Genomic DNA, 26,529 nt, shown 5'->3' on the forward strand with positions numbered 1-26,529 from the left:
GTTAACACCTTCTCTGGCACTTCTGATTTCTTTATTGACTCTATCTCTTTTGGCCACAAACATAATAAAATCAACTTTTATTTGTATAATGGATTCCTATTTTAAAGCTTTTTTATATTGATTATATCACTGAATTATCTGCAGCCTTATAAATTGAACAGGAATTTTTATTCTCATCTAAATGACAGAAAACAGTTTCTGCAAAGCTCTCTGAAAAAGAACATACCGGGGCCGGCCTGGGGGCGCAGTAGTTAAGTTCGCATGTTTCACTTCTCAGAGGCCTGGGGTTCGCCGGTTTGGATCCCGGGTGCGGACATGGCACCGCTTGGCAAAAGCCATGCTGTGGTAGGCGTCCCACATATAAAGTAGAGGAAGATAGGCACAGATGTTAGCTCAGGGCCAGTCTTCCTCGGCAAAAAGAGGAGGATTGGCAGCAGATGTTAGCTCAGGGCTAATCTTCCTCAAAAAAAAAAAAAAGAAAAACGAAAAGAACATACCCCTCAGTCTGCTGCCCTCTATCTTTATCATCCTCTCTTTCTCCTTCCTTTTGCTGCTAGACACTCAAATGGACATTGCTTCCACTTCTTTATCCCTTACTCCTAGAATATTTGGGAAAAATGAATTTTATGAGAACTTTCAAAACTGAAGAGTTCTAATACCTCTTTAAAAGAGATAGGAAACCATCTTAGTGGAATTGAGAAGCAGACATGGCTTTAGGCAAAATTGTGAATGCATGTGGAATATATGGTTGATTGCTAGAAGCCTTACATCACTTTCAACATCCTCACATACCTAGCATTGCCTTATTACACTGGGTGCCTTTTGATTTACCAGAATAGGGACTTAATATGTCTTCCTAGACTCATGAAGCTAAGCGTTATGTCTTGCTCATTCTATCCTCGCTGGCTAGCAAGGCATATGGTATCGGATGGAGACTTACGTATTGTTTGAATGCATGAGTGAACATCACATCAAGTTCAGAGTTTTCTGTTTAGATTTCTCTGCTGCCTATAATTTAGCTTCTTCTGTTGCTCCTGAACTCACACACTCTGTTCCCATTATGTCATCACTATCCTTCTCATCCAAGTCATGTTTATATTTCTAGCTCTGTATTTTAACTCACCCAATTTATTATGGTAGTGCTAGGTGTTCTTACAAACTCTGGTATTTCAGTGTCATGACACAATAGAAATTATTTTTGTAATAGTCCGGTGCACCTGTGAAAGCACACCTGCTTCTTAGAAGCCTGGAAGCAAACAACTCCCTTCTTATATTCCATTACAAGAGCTAGTCACATGGCCATATCTAGAAGGAAGGGGAGGAGATATTTGTTCAGGGCGAATCTTCCTCAGCAGGGAAAAAAAAAAGAAAGAAAGAAAAGAAAAAGTCTTAATGGGTTTTTGTTGTTGCTCAAAGCCTTTTCCTGTCTTAACCTTGTACATTTCAGGGTCCACAAGGAGTTGGCTTTCACTTTTCCTGACCTGAGAACCCCTCAATTACTAGAATCTATCACTTCTACTCTCCAATCAGTCCATTCTTTCCTGAACTCATCACTTTCTTGAAATCTCTTGCTAAATACAAGTAAAAGCCAACATACACTGCTACTCTTGTCCTTTCCAGCAATATTCCTAGAGATATAAGCTTGAAAGTTATGTGGTCTATCCTCCAAGCTATTGCAGGCCACAGTTTTATTAAATATTTTGCCACTGCATTACATGGATCTTAAATTTTCCATCCTCAAATATCTATTCCCTTGCTTCCTGCACCCGACTGATAAGACAGTGCATATTTAGATTTATGTTAAAGCCAGTACAGTAAGCTACTGATTTCTGAATTGGTTGGGGTAATGCTATTTGCTATGGAAATAAACCTCCAGACTTCAGAAGGTTAATATAATAGAAATTTAGTTTTTATTCACATAATAGTTGGAGTGAGGCTGCTTTTGCTCTGCATGCTATTTTCTCCGTGCAGTGACCCATCTTATGACTTTGGCTTGCCCTGGAGCTTTGTTGTCCTCTTCACATGGTGGAAAATGAAGAAGAAGGTGAAGAAGGCATATCTTTTTCTTAAAAACCTTGGCCTGAATTGACACATAGCATTCTTGCCTACACTCTATTGCCAAGAACTAATCACGTGGCTATACCTAGATGCAAGGATTTCTTCTCAACAATAATTCTACTTTGGAGGAGGGAAAGATGAATTGTAGTGGAAAGCTGGCCATTCCTGCCACAGCTAGAATGTCGTCTCTCTCCCCTCCCAATTTCTCTCTTCCCCTTTAAGAAAGATGTGACTGAAACTCTATTATTTGGAAATAAAAATTTAGCAAACTAGAAATTATCTCTGACAAATGGAAAAGATATACTATGTTCTCGTAGAGAAAGACTCAATATCATAGAGATGTTCTTCTACTTAATTTGAAAATTAATAAGATCTCAATAAGAATATCTCTAAGGTTTTTTTTTTTTAATTCCAGGAACTAGGCAAAAATAGCCAGGAAAACTTTGAAAGCAGGGAGCGTTGAAAGGAGCTGAGCCATGCAATGTTAAGAATGACTCTTAGATTCCTCATTTTCACAACTCGGTGTTTGATGACACCATTTATTGAGATAGGAAAATGTGTAAAGGCTGGTTTGGAGTTCACAGGATTCTGAATTCGGCAGCAAATTTCTGTTTATCTTGTTTAGACTTTGGAGAGTCTGACAGTGGCTTTCAGCTGAGAAACAGACCAGAGCTTAAAAATCAACCATATGGCACTTGTATTCTGAAGGAGATTTAATTTTAAGAAGTTATTAGCCTTTGTTTGTGGCAGGTCAGATGGGAAGGAAAGCAGACAGGAGGGAGGATAGGGATCTGAGGTAAGGGAGCAGCTCAGGACAGGACGTGAGAAAGCCTGGGATAAAGCCTGTTTCTTTCAAGTTAGGATGTGGGGGTACCTAAAAGAGCCGTAACTTGAAATTTTCACATTTTTTTAATTTGCCTTGGCCAGCGATTTTTTTTTCCTGCGGGAGGTTTTTGTTTGTTTGTTTGTTTCCCAGCAAATCTTTTTAGGAAGCAATTTTTGGAATCTGAATTTGTTTTTTTGAAATTTTGTCATGCCAGTTAAGAAATGAAAACCATTGAATGTGTGGGATTTTGCTCCATTTCATTCTATGACATCTTTCAAACAAACGGTTTTGTTCGTATAAAAAATTCTCCAAAGTGGCCCCTGTAATTCTAAAATATCCTTAGTGAAATTAATGCTGTTTAGCATAATAAATGTGTGATTTAAAATTATAGTGTGAATACGTGTAAGAAGCTTGAATCCAACTTAAAGGAGACATGGACCTAAGCTGAAACACACACAGAAGAGTCTGGTGATATGTTGGTCAGTGTGTGGCTTGTATACCTTGTGTCTTGCGGCCCAGCCTAGTGGTTTGTGTCTTAAATTGGAGACCTGACAGATCTGCAATTCTGGGAAGACAGAAGGTTTAGAAGCAGTTTCTCCCAGAGGTGTTTTCTCCCATGGAGAAAATAAGAAAAAATTAAGGAAAGTTTTCATGATATTTTGACAAGTGACCCAGAGCAAAGTTTTTACTGCAAGGATTCTGGTATGATGAGGACGCCTGAGCCTGTCAGTCCTCAGGCCTGGCTCGAGGATGGATTTAGTAGCTTATGCCCGTTTACTTCCCTAAGAACGTCTTCTTATAGACTCACAACAAAAAGTGACAAAGACAGACAGAGACGTACTAGTGTTGTTAGTAATAAGACGCATTTCTACCTGGAATACAATTTTTCAAATATGATCAGATAAGGAAAAGATTACTAAAAGGGTTCTGCATCCCTGCAAGGCAAAATAGCTCAGCATTTGGGAGCTTTAACAAAAGGGAATTAGAGCCCAGACTCGACGCCAAGATTCACTCACCTCACCATTGTAGTCAGAGAGACCCTCCCAAGGAAAGAGGCTCAAGAAGTCTCAGAGGAAGGCACTACTTCTTAGTTGAGGGTCTTAGCTGTGACAGTAAGGGGAGTCTCTTGGGATCTTACTGAATTTCCAGGATTATTAACTGACAACTCACCAAAGACTGCCACAATAACTGAATAACCTGTTGATACCAAGCAAAGCTGAGTTTATGACATAGTGCAGTAAGGGAGGGCACCAACTTTAAAGTCTCAGTAGTGTCTCTGAAAGGGGAAGGTTAAGGAGAGATATTTAGTAAAGGGTTTCAGGGTCTGGACTCCAGTGTTTTATGATAGGGCTTTTATGAGGGAATCTAATTGGCAAAGTTTGTGATATAAAAGTTTAGGGGGCCAGCCCGGTGGCATAGTGGTTGGGTTTGTGCACTCTGCCTTGGTGGCCTGGGGTTTGCGGGTTCACATCCCGGGCATGAACCTGGCACTGCTCATTAAGCCATGCTGTGGCGGGATCCCACATAAAACAGAGGAAGATTGGCACAGATGTTAGCTCAGTGATAGTCTCCCTCAAGCAAAAAGAGGAAGATTGGCAACAGATGTTGGCTTAGGGCCAATCTTCCTCAGCACTTCCCTCCCCCCCCCCCTCCGGAAAAGTTTAGGATTAATGGACACAAAGGTTGGGTCTTAAAGCAAACCTTGATGAGCAAACAGTTATTGGATAAGGAAGGGATTTGTCCCGTTGAATGATCTGTTGTCCTGAGGAAGGAACTGTTTGCCCAGATTAAGAATCTATTGTTTCAAGAAGGAAGCTGATTGATGATTGAGCAGACTGTTGTTCAGGTAGATGATTTATGGGAAGTTCCTGAAGCAAATAGTGAAGTTATTACATGGTTTATAGCATTATTTTCCTGGCAAGAATTTCTTAGAACTCAGGTAAAATCGTGTTGAGGTAGATGAGCCTCAGTGCTTTATTCTGTTAAGCTGTGTGAATGCATGTGGTCTCGGTTCCCACGTCTTACTAAAGTTATACATGCTTTTTCATTAATGTGTTACACATTGTTTGTTAGATTTATCCCTAGAAAACTTATAGTTTTGGTTCCCATTGTAAATAGTCTTTTATATAAAATTACATTTTTTATGTTTTACTGATGTTTGAAAGTAATTTTTGTATAACATTCATGTCTTAGATGTTCTTGAATTTTTTTATAGAGGAAAACATATCATCTACAAATAGTGAATTTTATTTCTGCCTTTCAGATTATTTCTTTGTCTTGACTTACTAGAATCTGCAATACGATGTTGAATAGAGGTGGTGGTTGATAGTGGATGTGGCAGAGACATTTATTGTTATTGGCTATTCGGGTCCTCTCCCGTGTTTTCAAGCCCTCTTCTAGGTGTGTGGAGCCTATGGGCTAGCCAGTCGGCTGTGAGTGGAAATTATGTGGATCACTTCCAGGACGAGGCGTAGGACTGAACTGAATTCTCTCTCATTACGGTGACAATGAGGCCTTATATTCTGTGGTCCAGCTATAAGCTGTTCTGCATGTGTCATCAGCACGGGTCCTTGGGTAATTTTGTGAAGTGTAATTTCTCTTGCTAACCTGTATTACCATAAAGCACAGGTAAAAATGAACATTTATTATGTTAATCCACTGATTTTCAACTGTAATTTGCTACTGCAGCATAGCCTAATATGCTGCAGCATAGACTTAAATGGTGTGCATTCTTCTCTTGATATTGTGTTTGATAGGATCATGATAAGTTTTACACCTAAGAATGTTGTTTGCAGTAGGTTTTTGTTAGATATCTCAGCAAGTTAAGGAAGTTCCCTTTGAAATTCCTTGTTTGGAAAGAATATCTATTTTTTAATTATGGGTGGATGTTGAATATCATTGAATGTGTTTTTTCAGCATCTATTGAATTGATAATGATTTTTTATAGTGAATTAATAGATTTTCTAATGATAACCCACCCTTGTATTCTTTGAGTAAACCCAACTTGGTTATGTTGTATTCTTTTTTTTTAAACATTACTGAATTTAGTGTGTTAATATTTTATTTCAGATTTTTTCCATTTATAGTCACTAGTAAGTCACTAGAGGGTGGTCTGTAATTACCTTTCATCTACTTTCCTTGAATGGTTTGGTAGCGTTGTTATGATTCACATCATAAAATTAGTTGGGGGATGTTTTCTTTCCTTCTTGGGAACAGTTTGTCAGTTTGCTCCTGAGCTCTGTGTATTGGCTTGTTGGTAGATTGGATTGTGAGCCCATCTTCTGTGGGACTTTCTTTATAGGCATCCAGTGAGGCTTGGGCTGTGGGACTTTTCCATTTGTCTCTGCCATGGATCTCATATGTCACTGGTCTGGGACCCCTCCCACTTAATAGCTGTTTGGCTTTGCTTCAGTTTCCTCTCTTGTAAAGTATAGATAATAAAAATACTTACCTCATAAGGTTGCTGTGAGGATTAAACAAGTTATTGACATAAATGCATAGAAGAGTGGTCTAGGAAGGGAGGGAATTTTCCCCCTGTAAGGATTGATACATTTAGGAATTACTTATCATTTTCATGGCATTATTTTGGAATTTTCTTCTAAATTCTTCTCCAGTGTAAAGAAAGTACATCTTCCTTAACCCAAACCAGATAGTTGAGCATACAGATTTTTAAAATGGATAACATAGGAACTGATCATTTGCTTGAAGTAGGATTCAAAAGGAAGGTTCTCAGCAAAATTGAGAAACTGATCTCAGTTACCAACATCTGCTTCTTTCCCTTTTGAACCCATCCTGAGAGTTGTACCTATATTGCACTTCTTTCCTACAATCCTTATTCTCTACTACTTGCCAGCTAATTCCATTAGAATTATTTGTATTTATTTCTTAAACTTTATGCCCCATGAGAAAGGAGAAATTTTAGAGCATGATGTGTAGTACAAAGCATTAAGTAGGCAGGTTTCCAACATATATTTGTTGGAGAAGTGAATTTCCTGGTTCCTATTATATACTTCGTGGTTAATTCTCTCTTCCATCAATTTGACCTAGAATTTCCTGTAAATATAAAAGTTTTATGGCCATTATTATGATTTAACTTGTGTAAGCAACTTTTCAGGAATCTTATTTCCTAAGTATGGTATAACCAAACTATTATATCACATATTTGAAAAATATGTCATTTACATAATTACATTTATATAATTACAATTAACTTAATGTATGAAATTTTCTTTTCTACCTGTCACAGTTTCAGATTGGCTTAAAAATATTAGATTTTTTATCTTGATACATTTCAACATTTGCAATGTTAGAATTGTTACATTTCTGAGATCTTAGAAAAGCCATGTAAAGAACTATTTCCATAAATGTAAACAAAAAAACCATGCTGAAATATGAAGATTTCTGTAAACAGAGGAAATAAATATTATTGTCTTTCATAATCCAAACCCTCTGCTTTGTGTTTTTGCTAATTTTATCTCATTTATTTTTTGTAGCAAATCTGTAAGATTATTTCCTTAGTGTGTAGATAAGGAAACTGAAGCTTAGAGAGAGTAAGTCACTTACTCAGGGTCACGTGACAAACAGGGATTTAACTCAGGTCTTTGGACTCTAAGCCAGTGTTCTGGAGGAGTCATCCAAGACATAAAACTCTTCTGTCATGAGCCAAAGAGATAATATTCAATTTGGAGTTTGAAAGTGGATAAGTAACCTATGGAAAACTCACAAGAGCCGTGGAAACGTTTCTTAAACTAAGTCTTGAGGTTGAAAGTTTGAAGTGAATTCTTACCAAAGACCCACCCCTCATTATACCTCCCAGTCCCCCATTTAGATTTAAAACTTTCCTGAACAAGTATTTGCTCTAATTCCATGGAAAGAATACATCCCAACTGTGTTCCCAGTGCATAATTATTTACCGTATACCTAGTTAGTTCTAATTTCCTTCCTCAGTGTTTTATCATTACTTGTTTTTTCACATCTCCCATTCCGGATTGTAATTTCTTTAAAGTCCCTGGTTATATTTATCTTTGATTGCTGTCTCCTACCTTGTTCAGTACTTTATACATAAAAGATGCTTAATAAATGTTGGATAGTGTTGAGTTACAGCATTTAAGGTTCTCTACCATGTGCCCCTCTCCACCTCTAAAATATTCTCTCCTGTTGCTTTCCTATAGAGATAGCCAAGTGATTGTAGTCATTATCTTTCCTGGTGCCCTTTTCCCAGTTCTGAATGCCCTTTCTCCCCCTGATCTCTACTTATGGCCTTAATTCCCGTCTCACCTCCTCCCTAGGACCTCCACCAATCGACCATTAGAAGTCTTTGAATTTCCTTCTGCAGTTATTGTCATTAGGACATATTTGACACTTAATGTATCTCATTGTCAGTTATCTTTGTGTTTGTTCCCTGTCTTATCTGGATTGTGAGTTCAAATCCCTGTACTTCTCTAGATCTGAGTATTAGCTAACATATTATTTCTTCAAGAGATTCTCAATGAATATTCGATAAATAGAGAAAAAGTCAGTTATTGTTACCTGGAAGAGGCTTATTTAAAGCATTGCTGACTAGTTTGGGGTGAAATTTTAGTATTCAAAAAATGAGATGATCTGCTAGCTAACATGACTCAATTGGCAATGAAATTAATGAAGAGAAACTCATCTCTCAACTATAAGCCAGGTGGCTTATATTCAAATATAATTCTAGAAACAGCATTATGGCACTTTTTTTCTGTCCTATCAGTCTTCTAATATGTACTCTTACATTTGTTGATCATGGACCTCTTTGATCTTATTTTTGACATTCACTGTGTTTTTACTTTGTGTCTGTGAACAGCTAATAATGGAGAAATTTTTAATTTTTTCAATCTATGTCACATATTTCTTGGTCAGTTATTTGGGACTGTAACTGAGTCATTTGAATTACACGCTACTTGTTTCTGGGATGAAAGCTTGATTCTCTCAGCTGACTGGTGACTCACCATATGTTGCTGTAATTCTGGAAAGCAGTGAAAATTGTGATAGTGTTGAAGCAAAAAGCTGTGTTGGACTGATATTTTAATAATAAATGACTTATATTTATTGTATAACTCATTTGTACACCTAGAAATTCTGCAAGATACTTTAAATAAATGATAGAAGCTCTATGACGTAGCTATTACCAACCCTACTTTACGTAGGAGGGAAATGAGTCTGAGAAAGATTAGGTAGCTTTCTTAAAGGTCAAATTGACCTTCTTAAAGGTCAAATATTTAGTAAATAGGACTGCTGGAACAGTTCACAAAGGCAGCGACTTCGTTGTCTTCACTGCTGTAGTCCTAACACTTAACACAGTGACTGGAAGTTAAACATTTGTTAAATTAATGTAATTCCTTCCTCTCATTCTCTGTTGAACTCAACTCCAGATTATCACTCCCATCACTCCATCAGAGCCACTCTTGTTGATATTACTGATGACCTCCCTATTGCTGAAATCCAAAGCCCATTCTCAGTCTTTTCTAACTTGACCTATCTGCAATATTTGACCCAGTTCATTACTCCCCTCCCTTGAAATACGTTGTTTAATTGGCTTCTAGAATGACACATTCTCCTGTTTCTTCCCCTCCTTCCCTGGCCACTCCTCAGTTTGTTTCCCAGCCTCTAAATAATGGGGTATTCCCAGAGCTCAGTCTTCAGACATTTCTTCTTTCATTTTACTCTCACTTTCTTTGGTGATGCCTGGTGCCATATCTTTAAATACCATTTAGACTCTCGTAATTACCAATTTATATGTTTATCCTAGACTCTTCCCTGAACTCCACTCTAATATGTTAGACGATTAATAGATATGTGAAACTCAACATGTTTAAAACCAGATTCCTTGTATCTTCCTCTTCTGCCCTTCCAGTTGGAAGTATATAACTAAATCATGCAAACGCAGCTCTTCCAGTTGGTTAGGCCGAAACACTTTGGTGTTATCTTTGACAGCTAATTCATCAACAAATTCTCTTGGCTCTATCTTTGAAGTACCATCTGAATCTGATCACTTTTCACCTCCTTTGCTATCACTCAGATCTAAGCCAGCATTCTTTTCCATATTTTGTTGTAATAGTTTCCAGCTGATTTCCTTGCCTCTGCCCTTGGCCCCTCTATAGACTGTTCTTAACATAGTGGCAAAGGAGATCTTATTTTAAAAAAGAAAGAAAGAAAGAAAGAAAAGAGCATATTTTTCTCTATTAAGAATAGAAGCCTAAATCCTTAAAATCTACCTTTTTGACCTTATCTCCTACTATTCAGTCCAGCCCTACTGGCTTTCTTGCTATTTCTGATATATAAGGCATGCCCTCCACCCACCCCACAGGATCTTTGCGTTTATTCTTTTCTCTTTCTAGAATGCTCTTCCCACAGATGTCCCATGACTTAGGTCATGTGGTCTTTACTAAGGTCTTCAGGCCTTTACTCCTTAGGTCTTTCTTTACTAAGACATTCTCTTCCCTGTGAGGTCCCCATGGACTATCCCATTTCAAATTACAGCTCCTCCCTATATACCCTTCCCACCCTACCTGTTCAGCACTTCTCTTCTCTTTTCCTGCCTTGTTTTCTCCCCATGGTATTTATCATTCTTTGACATACTATATATTTTACCTGTTTATCTTGGGGTGTGTGTGTGTTTTTAAACCTCTCTTTCCTTACTAAAATGTGTATTTTACTAGAATGTAAGTTCCACAAGGGAAGAAATTTATTAATTTGTCTATCCTGATTTATTTATTTGTCCCCAGAACAAATGAAGCAATGAATGAATATTGGGGCTGGAATTCCATTTTGTTTGTCCTCATCGTTAAACTAGGCTATCGTTAGTTTATGTGTATTTGTCCTTTGTTGTACATGTACACCCCTACCTTTACCCCACCCCTACTCAAAAGCCTTTAGAATTGATAAAAATTATATGAATTTTAGACATGTGGAAGGAACAATCCAGATGTATTTAATGGTTAATCATGGAGTGGTAATAATGACTGCTACGTTCTGAAATTTATTTTCAAATATAGCTGTGGTATCATACTTGGTTTCTTTACTTTTCCAAAGGGGTATGTGTGGGGGTGTATAGTCTTAATGTATATATTATGTTTATCCATATGTAATTTTTTAAACAGGTTATCAGGACCTCCCATGGGAGAGACTTCGACGACCCTCTGGAAAGATGTGATGAGTATTTGAGCTCGAGGTCGTGTGGCAAGCCCCAGCATTCGGCGAGGACCTTACTAGTCCATTCAGCACCCTCAACAATGCCCAAACATTCTCCAAGCCCTGTGCTAAACCGAGCTTCTCTCAGGGAAAGGTAATGCTTAGTCTCATGTCTGTGCTAATATTTTTGAATAATAATCATTAGAAAAGAAAAAGCAGCAAATATGTATGTGAAGTGATTATTTGTAAAAGGATAATTTGATTTTAAGAGGCTTACTTGTTTTTGTTTAGAACATATTGCATTGTTCCACAGTGTTAGATACTCCTCCCAGCCTAGTTCTCTTGAAGTGAGTTTATTAACTATTAGTGAGTTTGTTGAATAGGGTCACTTTAACCTTAATTGAATACTGTTGTTCATAAAAGTGAAAAATAGAATATGTGATATATGTGATTGTTTTTAGTAGATCCATAGAGATTTACTATTATAGGCATGGCTTCTGTAGAATAATAGCATAGGTTAGGACCAGTCCCGGTGGCCTAGTGGTTGAGTTTTGGCACACTCCGCTTCAGTGGCCTGGGTTTGGTTCCCGGGCACAGACCTACACCACTCAGCAGCAGCCATACTGTGGCAGTGGCTCACATAGGAAAAATAGAGGAAGACTGGCAACAAATGTCAGCTCAAGGAGAATCTTCCTCAGCAAAGAAAAGAACAAGCATAAGTTATATTTTCCTTTTAGTGATAATGATGCTGCTGTTATTGTTGGTGAATGGTATCTAGTTTGCTCACATAGCCTCCCCTCAACTCCCCAAGAGAATCTTAATCATGTATAGATTCCAGCTCTCCCTCTAAAAATACTTTGGCAACCAAAGTTAGATACTTGTTATAATTTGAATATGAAAGATATAATTCCTCTTCATCTGTTTTTGTTGTTGTTGAATCCAAGTTGGACATTCCTTACTTCTCTCACAAGTGGTTAGTAACATAGAAAATAAAAGTTGTCATAAATTTAAAAAAAGACATAAAATAACAACCCTGGGTTTTAAAAACATGTTATAGAAATTTGAAAACCTAAGAGATATACCATCAACAACATGGAAATAAAACCTCTCTCTACTGGTGGTATCAGAAAGCTGAAGTAGCACACTAAATTCCTACGGAATATTAGGGCCATCATGCTTGACAAAGTGTAAATTAACTGTGGAGAGTCTCTCAAAAGTTCATCTCAAAACTGATGATTCAAATAAGGGTGTGTCAATTTGGCGGCTGTATTAAAACATCCCTCTTGTGCCAGATAGGTTTGTGTGTTTCCTCATCAGCTCTAAGCATTCCAGATGCCTAGATGGAGGTATGCTGGAGGCCCTAATGCTGAGATAGGGAGTTTTGATGAATGTTGCTTCAAGTTGATTAGAATCATGCCTGTTGGGATCCCCAAGTTCAGATAGATGGATGGATAGATAAAAAGATGTATCTATATATTTATAGAGGGAGATATATATCTATGCATCTTTAGGCTTCAAAAGTTCAGGAGAAGCTCTTGAGAAGCTTTTCTGCTGAAGTCTGGTCTTGCATCTCAGTATCAGGGGACTTTCTCTGATCTCCCTGTCTGCTCACATGTTCAGACACATAGTTGGTGCTGCCCTCTTTTTACCTGCTTTTAGAATTAAGGACTTGTGGTTTGGTTGATTAGGTTCTTTGCCATATCGGTAGGTTTTCAAGAATTTTTTTACCTGTATCTCCTTGAAATATGTTTTTATAAGTGTTGTTTCATTTTTTTACCTTTTCGCATATTTTGCAGAACTCTGCACTTGTCTACCACTATAGTACAATATCAGTTTTAGTCTTGTGTTATTTTTCCCTTGTGTATAATTTTGTCCCAGCTTTTGAGGCTTGTCCCTTTGCAGGTTGATAAATTCTTCATTGAGCCTATCTTCAAAAATTCTTCATTGAGGATAGCTAAGTCACCTGTCCCTTTTTCATAAAGGGGATGGCTTAGAGTAGATAGTGGCATTTACACGGTTATTTTGATGCTGGATGGTAGACGTGGCTAAGTTCTTTGCTAGAAGGAAATGAGTGATTCTAAATATTAAACATTATCTATTTTACCTATGAGTTGAGGAAGGTAGAGATATTTTTTAAACTAAAAGAATATAATGGCAATTTAGTTTTGAATTTATCTAAATAAATAAAGTTTCATTGGAGTACTCTCTAGGGTAAATAAACTTTTTTACTTTCACTAAGATAGAACACCTCTACTTTGAGTGTATTTTCTAAAAAAGATCTCAATTTCATCTATAAAGGAAAATAAAATGTCTTTAAGATGTATTGCTAGGAACAAAAATATTTTGTTCTTTTTAGTACACTCAGTACCGCATCCTTAAGTATAAGACATTCTCTGATCTGGCTTTTTAGGTCACTGAGGAATATGCTTACAGGGTGTTTATATAATCTATTGGAATCCATAAACAATTTAAACCGATGTAAATGTAGATTGTAAATCCCAGGCAAAATTGGGAGTATGAGAGAACATACAGGTATAGTTTATCTGGGTAAATATTCATTAAAATTAAATATTTTCCTCTAAGATTGCTGTAAAATGCTGACTCCTTAATCATGTATATGAATAAACAGACTTTTGAAAACTTTATCAGTGACTCTAAGCAAATGAATTTCTTTTTATAGTGAAGGTGCTTTTTGCTTTAAGCTCATTTAAAACATACCTCCAGTAGAGTCAGTACACCATAAAATGGTTTCAATTTTGATTATGTGTTAGATTTCAGAAGCAGTTTTCTCCTCAAAGTATAAAAATTAATATTATGACATAATTTCTATTAGCCTGCAGAGTTATTACTAAAATCACACTAAGAAATACTGCAAATCTCATTAAAAAGGAGCTGATATGCTTTTAATCATGCTTAAGGTTTCGATTTTTATAAATGGAATTCGAGGGCTTGGCAGTCATTTCTTAGACCACAGCACAGACTAGTGGATCTTTGTGTAGTATTATTGAAGAGATCCCCTTGAAGCTGCCTATTTGGATCTCAGATTTTCAAGATGTGTTACATATGTAGCAAATAACAAAGTCTGCCAGTATATTTGCATGGATGCAATAACTCTTCCTTTTGCCAATGCAGGAGATTAAAATTTAGATATAGTTGATCATCCATTATTAATTAATTGCATTCTTTAAAACAGATTATGTAAATCATTTATCCTGTTAATAGTTAATACTTTCTGTAAACATAATATTGTAACTTTGTAAGAACAAACTGGGAGATAAAAAGGCAAACTTTTAAGCAACCTATTAGCATTTTAGTACTCATTCCTTTATAAAGGAATTTTCACGAACACTTCATATAGATGCATTATAATCAGATGGATCTGGAAATTTTCATTATTACTTGTATAAAGCAAATAGAGTAGCCTAATTATACTAATGCCAGTTTTGAGTTTGGGAAGGGCCTAAAGAAGAGGAATGGTAGGTTTATTTCTTCTTTGACGTCTTTAATTCCAACACTCAGACTCTTAAGTCATATTTTTCTTTCCTATTTTTCAATATTTGTATATTTTTTTAAATACACTTATTACACTTAATACACTTTCTCTTAGCTGGGACTAGACAAGTGCCATCATCTGTGCTGGGACAGGATCATTCCATTTTTCTGTTCCCCTGTGTTCTGAAGGAATAAGAATGTTGTTGGATTCTAAATAATATTTTCGTCTAGTATAAACAGTTTGTTAGATAAAATTAGTTTTATTTTTCTGTATGCAGAAAGGAATTTCTTCCACATAGTTTGAGAGTATGATTAAATTACTGGAAAAGAAGAACTAATTTTAAAGGTGCTATGCATGAAATACTGTTCTGGTATGAAAATCTACATTTTATTTAGAGATAAAGCTCTAAAGAATTATGTGTGGAAATTAAAACGGTCAGATATATATGTTTGCTCTTCCCAAAGCACGTCAAACTCTGTTATTACGACTGTTTCCTTATCGTCAGGACTTAATTCTGCAGCTGAGAAGCGGCGCCTGATTCCGGATCTGCCGCTCGTCCTTGGTCAGAGGAAGAGAATATGTTATTATAATCTTTATATGTTGTCACATAGGAATAAGGAAAAAATGACTTTCTGTCTGGCATTTGGAAAGATTTATTTTTCTCTCCCTCTGGCTACAAGTCATCTTTGTTTTTTATGCCTACAGATTCCATTCTGATTGGTGTTCACCTTCAAACTGCGATGAGATCCATGACCGGGTAAAAAATGTCTTGAAATCACATCAGGCTCATCAAAGACATTTATATGTTAGTTTCTAAAACTTTCTCTTGAAGGCTTTTTATAATTGGGATGGAAAACCACCCAAGATGCTTAAAGCTTGCAATATTTAATCGCTGGGAAGGAAAAGATACAACCTTCATTTGATGGAAGTCAATGGTTTTGCTAAAGGCAACATATCTAACTTCCTGCCCGATCTGAGCCATTATGCAAAATGCTTGCCACAGATCTTCTGAACTATACACAATGTTAGTGATAATTATCTCAGAAAGAGTCAGTAAGTAATGACTTTATGATAATTTTTTCACAGCCTTCGAAATATGGGAACTCTTGTTTTGTGGCCCAGTATAAAGCAATTCTATTTTCTGCAAATAGGATTTGATTCTAAATGGTAAAATGAGAGAGGGGTTGAGAAATATGTATTTTGGAGCAGCTTCCCAGCTGATTTTTATGTTAATTAAATATTTTAAAAAGGAAAGGAGCAGGTCAGGTTTATCAGGTTTAATATTAGAGAACATCAACATGAGCATATTTTTTTATATAAGGCAAATAAACATATACATGAATGACAGCTCGGAAATAATTACAGGATATTCTCTTTGTGTTTGATATCTTGTGTTAGTAGTTAGTTTAAAAACAATTATTTATCATGAGTCATGTTGGGCACTAAACTTGGTCCTAGGGATTGTAACTGGATTATGTGACATGGGCATCAGTTTGTACCATTTTAAGTTTCTATATACATACTGTTTTTAAATTAAACTTGTTTCTAAAGCAGAATATACATATAGAAATGCACATATCATAAGTAATAGCTTCATGATTTATAATAAAATCAACAGATTCATGTAAATTATCTACCAGATCAAGAAACAAAACATTATCAGCTCTGCATTGGTCTCTCCTTTTTCCGCCCTCTAAGGGTAAACATTATCCTAACTTCTCATAGCAAGATTAGGATTGCGTGTGTTGATCGTCTTATAAATGACATTCTACAGTGTCTATTCCTTTTTTTTTTACCTGTTTCACTTTATTTTTGCATTTCAGACATTTTTGCAATACAGACATCTTGTTATATAGTTCTTCACTCTTGTGCTGTACGGTATTTCATTGTGTGAAAATACGGCCGATGATTTATTCATTCCTCTGTTGATGGACATGTGGGTTGTTTCTGGTTTGGGTCTTCATAGAGCTGCTATCAGCAGCTTGTGCTATCCTTGGGTAACATTGTATAAATTGTATCTGGGTATGTAGCTACCACTGGAATTGCTCAGTCATAGAGTGTATGTCCATTCAGTTTTGGTAGACACTGCCAAAGAATTTTCCAAGTGATTTTTAACAGGTTACACTCCCACTACCAGCGTGTGTGAGTTCTACTTGTTCCACATCCTCACTACTGGTTGATAGGTTGTGTGTGTGTGTGCTTGTATATATTTTCATTTTGGCAATTTGATAGGTAAAAAGTAGTTTATCACATAATGGTTTTAATTTAGTTTCCTGAGCTTTAGTAAATATGTTTATTGGCTATTTGAATATCTTCTTTTGTGAGCATTCAAGTCATTTGCCCATTTTTGTACTGCGTTTTCTCCCTTTCTTTTTTGATTTGTTAGGAGTTCCATATAGATTCTTGATATGAGTTCTTAGTCAGATATATGTTTTGCAATTTTCTCTTCCCACTCTGTCTCTTGCCTTTTCATTCTCTTAATGGTATCTTTTTTTTTTTATTGAGTTATTGATAGGTTACAATCTTGTGAAATTTCAATTGTACGTTAATGTTTATCAGTCATGTTGTAGGTGCACCACTTCACCCTTTGTGCCCACCCTCCACCCCACCTTTCCCCTGGTATCCACTAAACTGTTCTTGGTCCATAGTTTTAAATTCCTCATATGAGTGGAGTCATACACAGATTATCTTTCTCTCGCTGGCTTATTTCACTTAGCATAATTCTCTCAAGGTCCATCCCTGTTATTGCAAATGGAATGATTTTGTTCTGTTTTGCAGCTGAGTAGTATTCCATTGTATATATGTACCACATCTTCTTTATCCATTCGTCTGTTGATGGGCACTTAGGTTGCTTCCACGTCTTGGCTATTATAAACAGTGCTGCAATAAACATTGGGGGGCACAGGACTTTTGGGATTGCTGACTTCAGGCTCTTTGGATAAATTCATTCTCTTAATGGTATCTTTTAATGAAAAGTTCTTTTTTTATTTTTAAGATTTTTTTATTAAGGTAACGTTGGTTTATAACGTTATATATTTCAGGTGTTGCCGTCAGTCACTGTACACATGTTCCCCTTTATTCCTTTCACTCAACCCTCACCCCCTTCCCTTCTGGTAACCACCAATCTGTTCTCTGTATCTGTGTTTGTTTGTTTATCTTCCATCTATGAGTGAAATCATATGGTGTTTGTCTTTCTCAATCTGGCTTATTTTGCTTAGCATAATACGCTCAAGGTCCATCCATGTTGTTGCAAATGGCAAGATTTCATCTCTTTATGGCTTTTATATATGACTATGTGTGTGTGTATATATATATATACACACCACATCTTTTTTATCCAATCATCTGTTGATGGGCACTTAGTTTGCTTCCAAGTCTTGGCTATTGTGTATAATGCTGCTGTGAACATAGAGGTGCATGTATCTTTTTAAATTAGTGTTTTCATGTTCTTTCGATAAATACCCAGAAGTGGAATAGCTGGATCATATGGTATTTCTATTTTTAATTTTTGGAGGAATCTCCATACTGTTTTCCATAGTGGCTGCACCAGTTTACATTCCCACCAGCGGTGTATGAGGGTTTCCTTTTCTCCACATCCTCTCCAACTCTTATTTCTTGCTTTTTTAATTTCTTGCCCTTCTGATGGGCATGAGGTGATATCTCCTTGTAATTTTGATTTGCATTTCCCTAATAATTAGTGATGTTGAGCATCTTTTTATGTGCCTGTTGGCCATCTGTGTATCTTCTTTGGAAAAAGATCTGTTAATATCCTCTGCACTTTTCTTTTTTTTGAGGAAGATAAGCCCTGAGCTAACATCCACTGCCAATCCTCCTCTCTTTGCTGAGGAAGATTGGCCTGAGCTAATGTCTGTCCCCATCTTCCTCTATTTTGTATGTGGGATGCTTGCCACAGCATGGTTTGATAAGTGGTGCGAGTCCAAACTCCAGATCCAAACCTATAAACCCCAGGTTACCAAAGTGGAGCATGTAAACTTAACTGCCATGCCACTGGGCAGGCCTTGTCTACCCATTTTTTGGTAGAGTAGTTTGTTTTTTTGTTGTTGAGTTGTATGAATTCTTTATGTATTTTGGAATTTAACCCTTTGTTGGATATATGATTTGCAAATATTTTCTCCCAGTGGTGGGTTGTCTTTTTGTTTTGTTGTTAGTTTCCTTTGCTGTACAGAAGCTTTTTAGCTTGCTTTGGTCCCACTTGTTTATTTTTTGTTTCCCTTGCCTGAGGAAACATGGTATTCAGAAAGATACTGCTAAGACCAATGTCAAAAAGCATACTGCATATGTTTTCTTCTACGAGTTTTATGATTTCAGGTCTTACATTCAAGTCTTTAATCCATTTTTTGTTAATTTTTGTATATGGTATAAGATACTGGTCTACTTTCATTCTTTTGCATGTGGCTGTCCAGTTTTCCCAACAGCATTTATTGAAGAGACTTTCCTTTCTCCATTGTATGTTCTTGGCTCCTTTGTCAAAAATTAGTTGTCCATAGATGTGAGGGTTTATTTCTGAGCCCTCAATTCTGTTCCATTGATCTGTGTGTCCATTTTTGTGCCAGTACCTTGCTGTTTTGGTTGCTATGGCTTTGTACGATATTTTGAAGTCAGGGCGTGTGACGCCTCCAGCTTCGTTCTTTGTTCTCAGGATGGCTTTGTCTATTCAGGGTCTTTTGTTCTTCAAGTTGTTCTTAAGTGTAATAAATCTAATTTATCATTTTTACTTTTTTGATTAGCAGTTTTAGAATTTTTGTCTTCTTCAAGAGTTTTTCCTATGTTTTCTTCTAAAGGCTTTTTCTTTTCTGTCATATTTAAATATATGATCTAGTTGGAATTGTTTTTCTCTGTATAGTGGTGGTAGGTATCAAATTTCAAGAAAGATTGTGGACATGTCTATTTCTTCCTAGTTCTGTTAACTTTATTTTATATGTTTTGAAGCTATATCCTTGTTTGGATACAGATTGCAGACTATGATATAAACCTTTTATTTTGAAATGTCTCTATCTCTAGTAATATTCTTTGTTTTACAGTATGTTTTGTCTGATATTAGTATATATAGTTATAGTGGCTTTCTTTTGGCTAGTGTATACATGGTGTATATTTTTCTGTCCTTTGTTTCTTATCATTATACCTAAAGTGTATATCTTTTGAGTAGCACATGAGGTTTTTTCCAAGAATGATAATCTAGAATTTTTATGTAGATTGATGCAGCTTTTGTTTGGATTAATAGGTATTTTTTATAATCCATTTCCTTTTTATTAATTTGTTATTCATTTTTTTACTATTCTATTGTTGATTTCCCCAGAGATTTTGACATGCATACATGGCAAATTATTTCTTTGTTGACCTCCCTAATAATATTGGGACCTAAAAACATTTAACTCTTTTTAACCTGCCTTTTTTGCATATCTATTATCATGCATTTTAATTCTACAAATATGAAACACAAGAATTAATTTTGTTTGTATAGTAATGTTTATTCATTTTAATCACATGTTTGTGCTTTCTATTATTCTTCATTATTTCCTGCGATTTTATGTTCCCATCTGGATTCTATAGTCATTTTCCTTCTGCCTGAAAAACTCTCTTTAATACTTTTTATGTCATTCTCCTCGCTTTGAATTCTGATTTTGTTTGTTTGAAAACATCTTAGTTTTACTTTTATGTAGGATGGTTTTACCAGATATAAAACTCTAGGTTACTGATTATTTCCTTTGGCATTTTAAAGAAGCCATTCCATTGTCTTCTGACTTTTGTGTCTGTTGAAAAGTCAACTGTTATTCCTTTGAAGTAATGTGGGGTTTCCCTCCTCTGTTGCATGTAAGATTTGCTCTTCAATTTTGTCTTTAGTAATATTACTATAATATAATATACCTAAATGTAGGGGTTTTTTTAATTAATTCTATGTTAAGTTTGCTGAGCTTCTTAAATTTTTAGGTTGATATCTTTCATCAGTTTTGGAAAACCCGTAGTGATTCTGTCTTTAAACATTGCTTCTGCCCCAATATCTCTTTGCTTTCTCTCTGGAACTTTCAATTACACTTATTTAAGACCTTTGGACTGTATCTGATATATATCTTGATGTTTATTTTTTATCTTTCAACACATGGTTCTAGATAAAACAAAACAAAACAAAACCCTCCTTGACACATAATTCAAAATAGATCATAGACCTAAAACATAGTATAAAATCCATTTCATTTATAATTAGAAATAACTTTATATGTGACACCAAACACACAATCCATAAAAGAAAAAAATTGATAAATTAAACTTCATTAAATTAAAAACTTTTGCTCTGTGAAAGACACTATTAAGAGAATAAAAAGACAAGCCACAGTCTGGATGAAAATATTTGCAAATCACGTATATGATAAGGACTTATATCCAGAACTGAAAAAAAAAAACCCTTCCAATCTCAACAATAGAAAATAAATAACCCAATTACAAATGGGCAAAAAGATCTGAACAGAGATTTCACCCAATAAATGTATGACAAGATGCTCAGTAGTCATTATAGAAATGCAAATTAAAACCACAGTGAGATACCACTAACTACCTATTAGAATTGTTAAACAAAAATACCCCCTCCCCCCAAAAAAATTAAGTTGCAAATGGTGTCAAGAATATGGAGCAACAAGAATTCTCATTCAGTGCTGGTGGGAGTACCCAATGGTACAGCCACTTTTGAAGACAGTTTGACAGTTTTGTATACGGTTAAACATACACTTATCATACAACTCAGCAATCCTACTCTTAGGTATTTACCCAAGTGAACTGAAAACACATGTTCACACAAATACCTGTACTCGAATATTTATAGACACTTTATTCATCATCATCAAAAACTGGAAGCAACCAAGATGCTTTTCAGTGGTTAAGGGTGAACAAACTGTGGTACAGACATTTAGTGGAATGTAATTCAGCAATAAGAATGAGCTATTAATTCATGCTACAACATGATGAATCTTAAATTCAGTTTGCTAAATGAAAGAAGCCAGATCCCCAAAGCTACCTATTGTATGATTTTATTTATAGGACATTGTTAAAATAGCAAAGCTTAGGGGATGCAGAAGCAGTTGACTACAAAGAGAACAGCCTCACAGGGGAATTTTTAGCGTGATGGAGCTGATTGGGATACTGGAGTGGTTGATATATGACTTTATGCATTTGTCTAAACTCCTAGAAATGTACTTCAGGGAGAGTTAACTTTACTATATGAAAATTAAAAGAAAAAATATCAAGATGATGTTGGGTCTTCTAAGTACTTAATGCAGATTATAATAAATGAATCTAGCAGTATTAAAAATGAGGGGCTGGCCCCGTGGCCGAGTGGTTAAGTCTGTGCGCTCCGCTGCAGGCGGCCCAGTGTTTCGTTGGTTCGAATCCTGGGCGCAGACATGGCACCGCTCATCAAACCACGCTGAGGCAGCGTCCCACATGCCACAATCAGAAGGACCCACAACGAAGAATATACAACTATGTACCAGGGGGCTTTGGGGAGAAAAAGGAAAAAATAAAATCTTTAAAAAAAAAAAAAAATGTAAGACATATCTTTAAATTAGCTTATGTAGATAACTTTAGAATATGGTATTTTGGTTGGATACTGTAAGGGTAAAGACAAAAAGAACTACATAATCACGGTTCTCTTGTTCAGGGATTAGCAAACTTTTTTCCTGGAAAGAGGCAGATAGTAAATATTTTTGTTTTTTTGTGCCATAGGGTGCCTGTCACAATTACTCAGCTCTGCTGATATAGCACAAAAGTAGTCATAGACAATATGTGCACAAATGAGCATTGTGCTCCAATCGAACTTTACCCATGTGCACATGAATTCCATGTAATTTTCACGTGAATTTTCATGAAATATTCTTCATCTTTTTCCCCCCAGTCATTTAAAAATGTGAAAATTGCTCTTAACTATCAGGCCATATAAAACAGGCAAGGGGCCAGAATTACCCTGGGAGCTGTAGTTTGCCAACCCCTGCTGTAGCAGAGAAATGTGTTTCATACAAGGATATGGATTAGCAATTCTGAAAATACTAAATGTGTATATAAGAGCTGGACAAATAAGTAAATAAATTATGGATAAAGACAGCCAGTTTCTCATTGTTAGAAAAAGAAGTTGCAAGGTGGATAAAGTCTAGAATAAACCCTGTGATGTTGGATTACAGTCTAATATAATTTTAATTCATGTTTATTTTAATATATGTACAGATAGATTGATTCAGAAATATAGATATGTGTATACATGAGTTAGTTTGCACACATTTCCTATCTTTGTCCTCCAAAAGGACCTCAAGGAGCAAAACCCAATAGCAATAAGCACACCCAGCTCCCAGATCCCAGATCTAATACCCATTACATATTTCTAAATACCTATGTTCAATAAAAGTTACGAGGGCTCTTGGAGCAATGGCTGGTTCTAGGGGTGGGGCAGGGAAAACACAAGGTTAGCATGGAACATCTTATAGTGAGGAGGGTGAGGAATTGTCCATAAACGGGGGTGAGGGGAATAGGGGCATATCCAAAGGACACAGGAGCCAACCTAAATGAACCCCCAATGGCCATTTCTGGAATAATTTGAGCAGCAAAATAAATACGATTAGTATTGGATTATAACCCAAATAATAAAATAAATATCCATGAGTCCGTACAGATATGAGTGAAACAATGAATGACTAAAGGTGACAAGGGACAAACCTTTCTTACAGAAGAATTCTAAATAATAATTGTGGATATTGCCCCGCCAGGAGGTAGAGCTTAATTCCTCTCCCTTTGAGTGTGGGCTGGATTTGGTGATTTGCGTCTAATGAATAGAGCGTGGAAAGGCGAAAAAGTAACTTAGATGAAGGAATTTGGCGGAGACTACCTTCCAGAGATCAAGGTTGACATCACTAGGGACGCTCATGTTGATGTCGTATAACCCTTGATATCAGGGGATGTGAAGGGCACTTCTCTGTGATGTTGTTCCCCAAACCTATAACCTTAGTCTGAACATGAGAATACATCAGACAAAACCAAATTGAGAAACTTTCTACAAAATACCTGCCCAGTACTCTTCCAAACTGTCAAGGTCAGAAGAAACAGGAAGGACAGGAACTTGTCAAATCAGAGGAGACTAAGGAGGAATGAGGACTAAATGAAATTTGATATATCCTGTATTGGATCCTAGAACAGAAGTAGTATTGGAAAAACTGGTGAAATCCAAATAAAGTCTGCAGTTTAGATAATAGTATTGTACCAATGTTAAATTTCTTAGTTTTGCAAAATGTACCGTGGTTATATAAGATGTTAACATTAAGAGAACCTGAGTGGAGGGTGAAGTTCCTGTATACAGAAACTCTTTATCTTTACAGCTTTCTCTGACTCTAAATACTCAAAAATAAAGTTAAACCATTGAGTGCTTAACTTCAGCCCTTAGGGCTTTTAACTGAGAGTCGATGTAGTTACAGGCCCCCTAATTCTTATCTTCTCAAGTGAGACAGCAGAAAATCTTTCAGCTTTTCAGAGGCTTTTTGCTTAGCTTTTTGTCCCTTCTCCCTGCACAGTTTCAGACATTCTGCAAGTATCTTGAGGAGACAATCAGCTCAGTTTTGCACCCATCTTGTCTCATTGGATTTTGGCCTCTCAGATTTTTGACTTTGTCCATCTAGCTTGGTAAGACTGCCAAAACCCTGCTGCTTTCTTTGTCCTCCAACAGTGGACCTGTGACAAAGCATAGATTCTCAACATTTTGTTCTGTTCTTAGAATCCACAAATGCCCCTCAGGAAAAAAACAGCTGCAGACTGTTAGCTTACCCCTCCTCTCAGGAATCTTGGCAACACTGGTACTATTGTTTAAGCAACTTTCTATTGCCTTTAAACAAAAACAATATACATATACATATATGGGCGTATACACATGTATACGTGTATAAACATATATATACATATTATGTGTGTGTAGCTATACATACACACACAAAATGCTCCTTCCTACTCAGAAGTGGAGGACCGTCACATTGCTTCTTTTGTCTTAATTTATATTTGTCCCTGGCCTGACTGTCTTGAATGGAAGGCAGTAAGTTGCTTGTGTTGGCTTATACTGGGCGTTAATCTCAATATCTTGAATTGGTTTACATTAAGAACAGACTGAACACAAGCTCTTGAAATTAGTCATATTTTTTGGCTTATGTTCATTCATATAGTATATTTTGAACATTTTTCGTCAAATATCTGCATACTCTCTCCTTGGGGTTATGCAAAGCACTGGGGATGTTTCTGTGAAATCACATTTCCTGCCCATAAGGAACTTATATAATCCAGTGAGTATTTAATAAACCAAAAGTGAATATGGAACATTAAAAAAACAGTGTGGCCCAGCATATGATAAAGTATAAAACAGCATAAATAGGAAATGCCATTGTTCTTCCAGAGAAAAACTGATATTGATTACATGGAAATAATAACTTTATTAAATGTTCACTACAGGCCAGGCTCTATGCATGTATTATTCCATTTTATCCTCACAATAATCTTACAAAGTAAGTACTATTAAGAAGTACTATTTTAAAGATGAGGAACTGAGGCTCAGAAAAGTTAAATGACTTGTATAAGGTCATATAGCTACTTAAGATGATTGGAGCCAAGATCTGAATCCAGATTAATAGTCTTTGATCTCTTAACCACTAAGTTCTATAGAGAAAAACACACAAAGTAGAGTCTGATACACATCATCCCAATAATAAGAAAGCATAGACACGTAAAAACATGCAAGCATGAGATCTAAGGACACAGTACATGTTCAAAAACAGAAATAAACAGTGACACACCAGAGGTGGACATTGTGAGCTGTGTGCTGACATTGTGAACCAGCACAGGTCAGACCGAAGTCTGTGTCGGTCCCACTTGAAGGATACCCATAGACAAAGGCATACCATCTTAAATATAAACCTCAGGTATGGTTTTTTTTTACTTGACAGAGAACTTTTAAAAGTCTAAAAAAGGATTTTTTATTTCACAAAGAATTTATTATTTAAATCTCAACCTCTTCTGGGACAGTGAAGAAGTCCTTTATGAATCTTTAAATCTTCGACTAGTACAGAGGAGAGTAAAACATACTCTGTCAGAAGTTTGACGATCAACAAATGAAAACCCATCTCAAACGAGCTAATGGAAGTCGGTGATCAGGAAAGATTCTTGTTGAAAATAAAACCCAGTTGAAAAAGGAGCAAACACTCAACATTTTGATTTACATATTTATTTGAAAAAGTGAAAGATCACTTCAACAAAGACCCTAGTCCTTTTGCTATCACATCTAAACCTCAGGTTCTGGTGCCTTTTGGCTGAAATAAGAGAATAGGACTTGATCCTATCAGCCTATCCTGTCTAGAAGTTCATAATTTTAGATAAAACTCATTCTGGAAATTCTGAAGAATAATCCAGTTAAAGCAGACGGTTCTTGTTGGGCCAGATCATGGAGAAACAGGATGAGAAGTTAGACTTCATCCCGGGATCCAGGAGTCGTGAAGTCAGATGCACTTGAGCATCGAGTGCTGTGAGCAGTAGACGGGCTGTCGCCTCTCCGGAGGACACAGCGCTCTCAGCTCTGGTGAAGTGCGGCCGTCAGGGACTTCAGGTACTGTTGCCAGATCTTCCAATTATTTTTAAAAGTACTGATTTTTATATAAATGTGTTGCCTTTAATTTAAATTAGAGACATAAAACATTTTGTGGGCCAAGCAAAGCACGTATACTGCTAATTGGCAACCTCTCCTTTGGAAAATAGCTACTGAGATGTCTAAGTGTATGATCAATTTTTCTTTAAGGAAATGGATTTGATAGCATTAAGAAATTGGCTTAAGGGAAGAGTAAGAATTTGGGCTGAGTTTTGCCAAGACAATATAATGAAAGAATAAATCGAGGGGCTGGCCCCGTGGCCGAGTGGTTAAGTTCGCGCGCTCCACTGCAGGCGGCCCAGTGTTTCGTTGGTTCGAATCCTGGGC

The 26,529-nt window shown here is 36.3% G+C and overlaps 1 protein-coding gene across 2 annotated transcripts in view; it reads left to right on the forward strand.

Annotated features, from left to right (window-relative positions):
- The window catches only part of SPATA6 (spermatogenesis associated 6), a 122,565-nt gene that overhangs the window by 65,771 nt on the left and 30,265 nt on the right, over positions 1-26,529 (forward strand). Inside the window, exons 10-11 of one of the 2 annotated variants that reach the window (XM_046660688.1) lie at positions 11,008-11,192; positions 15,237-15,336. In XM_046660688.1, coding sequence (XP_046516644.1) covers positions 11,008-11,192; positions 15,237-15,336 — 285 coding nt within the window. The remainder of the gene's footprint in view (positions 1-11,007; positions 11,193-15,236; positions 15,337-26,529) is intronic. The other variant, XM_046660689.1, reaches the window with a different exon arrangement.

This window comes from Equus quagga, chromosome 5, assembly GCF_021613505.1.
Source record: "Equus quagga isolate Etosha38 chromosome 5, UCLA_HA_Equagga_1.0, whole genome shotgun sequence".
NCBI lineage: Eukaryota > Metazoa > Chordata > Mammalia > Perissodactyla > Equidae > Equus > Equus quagga.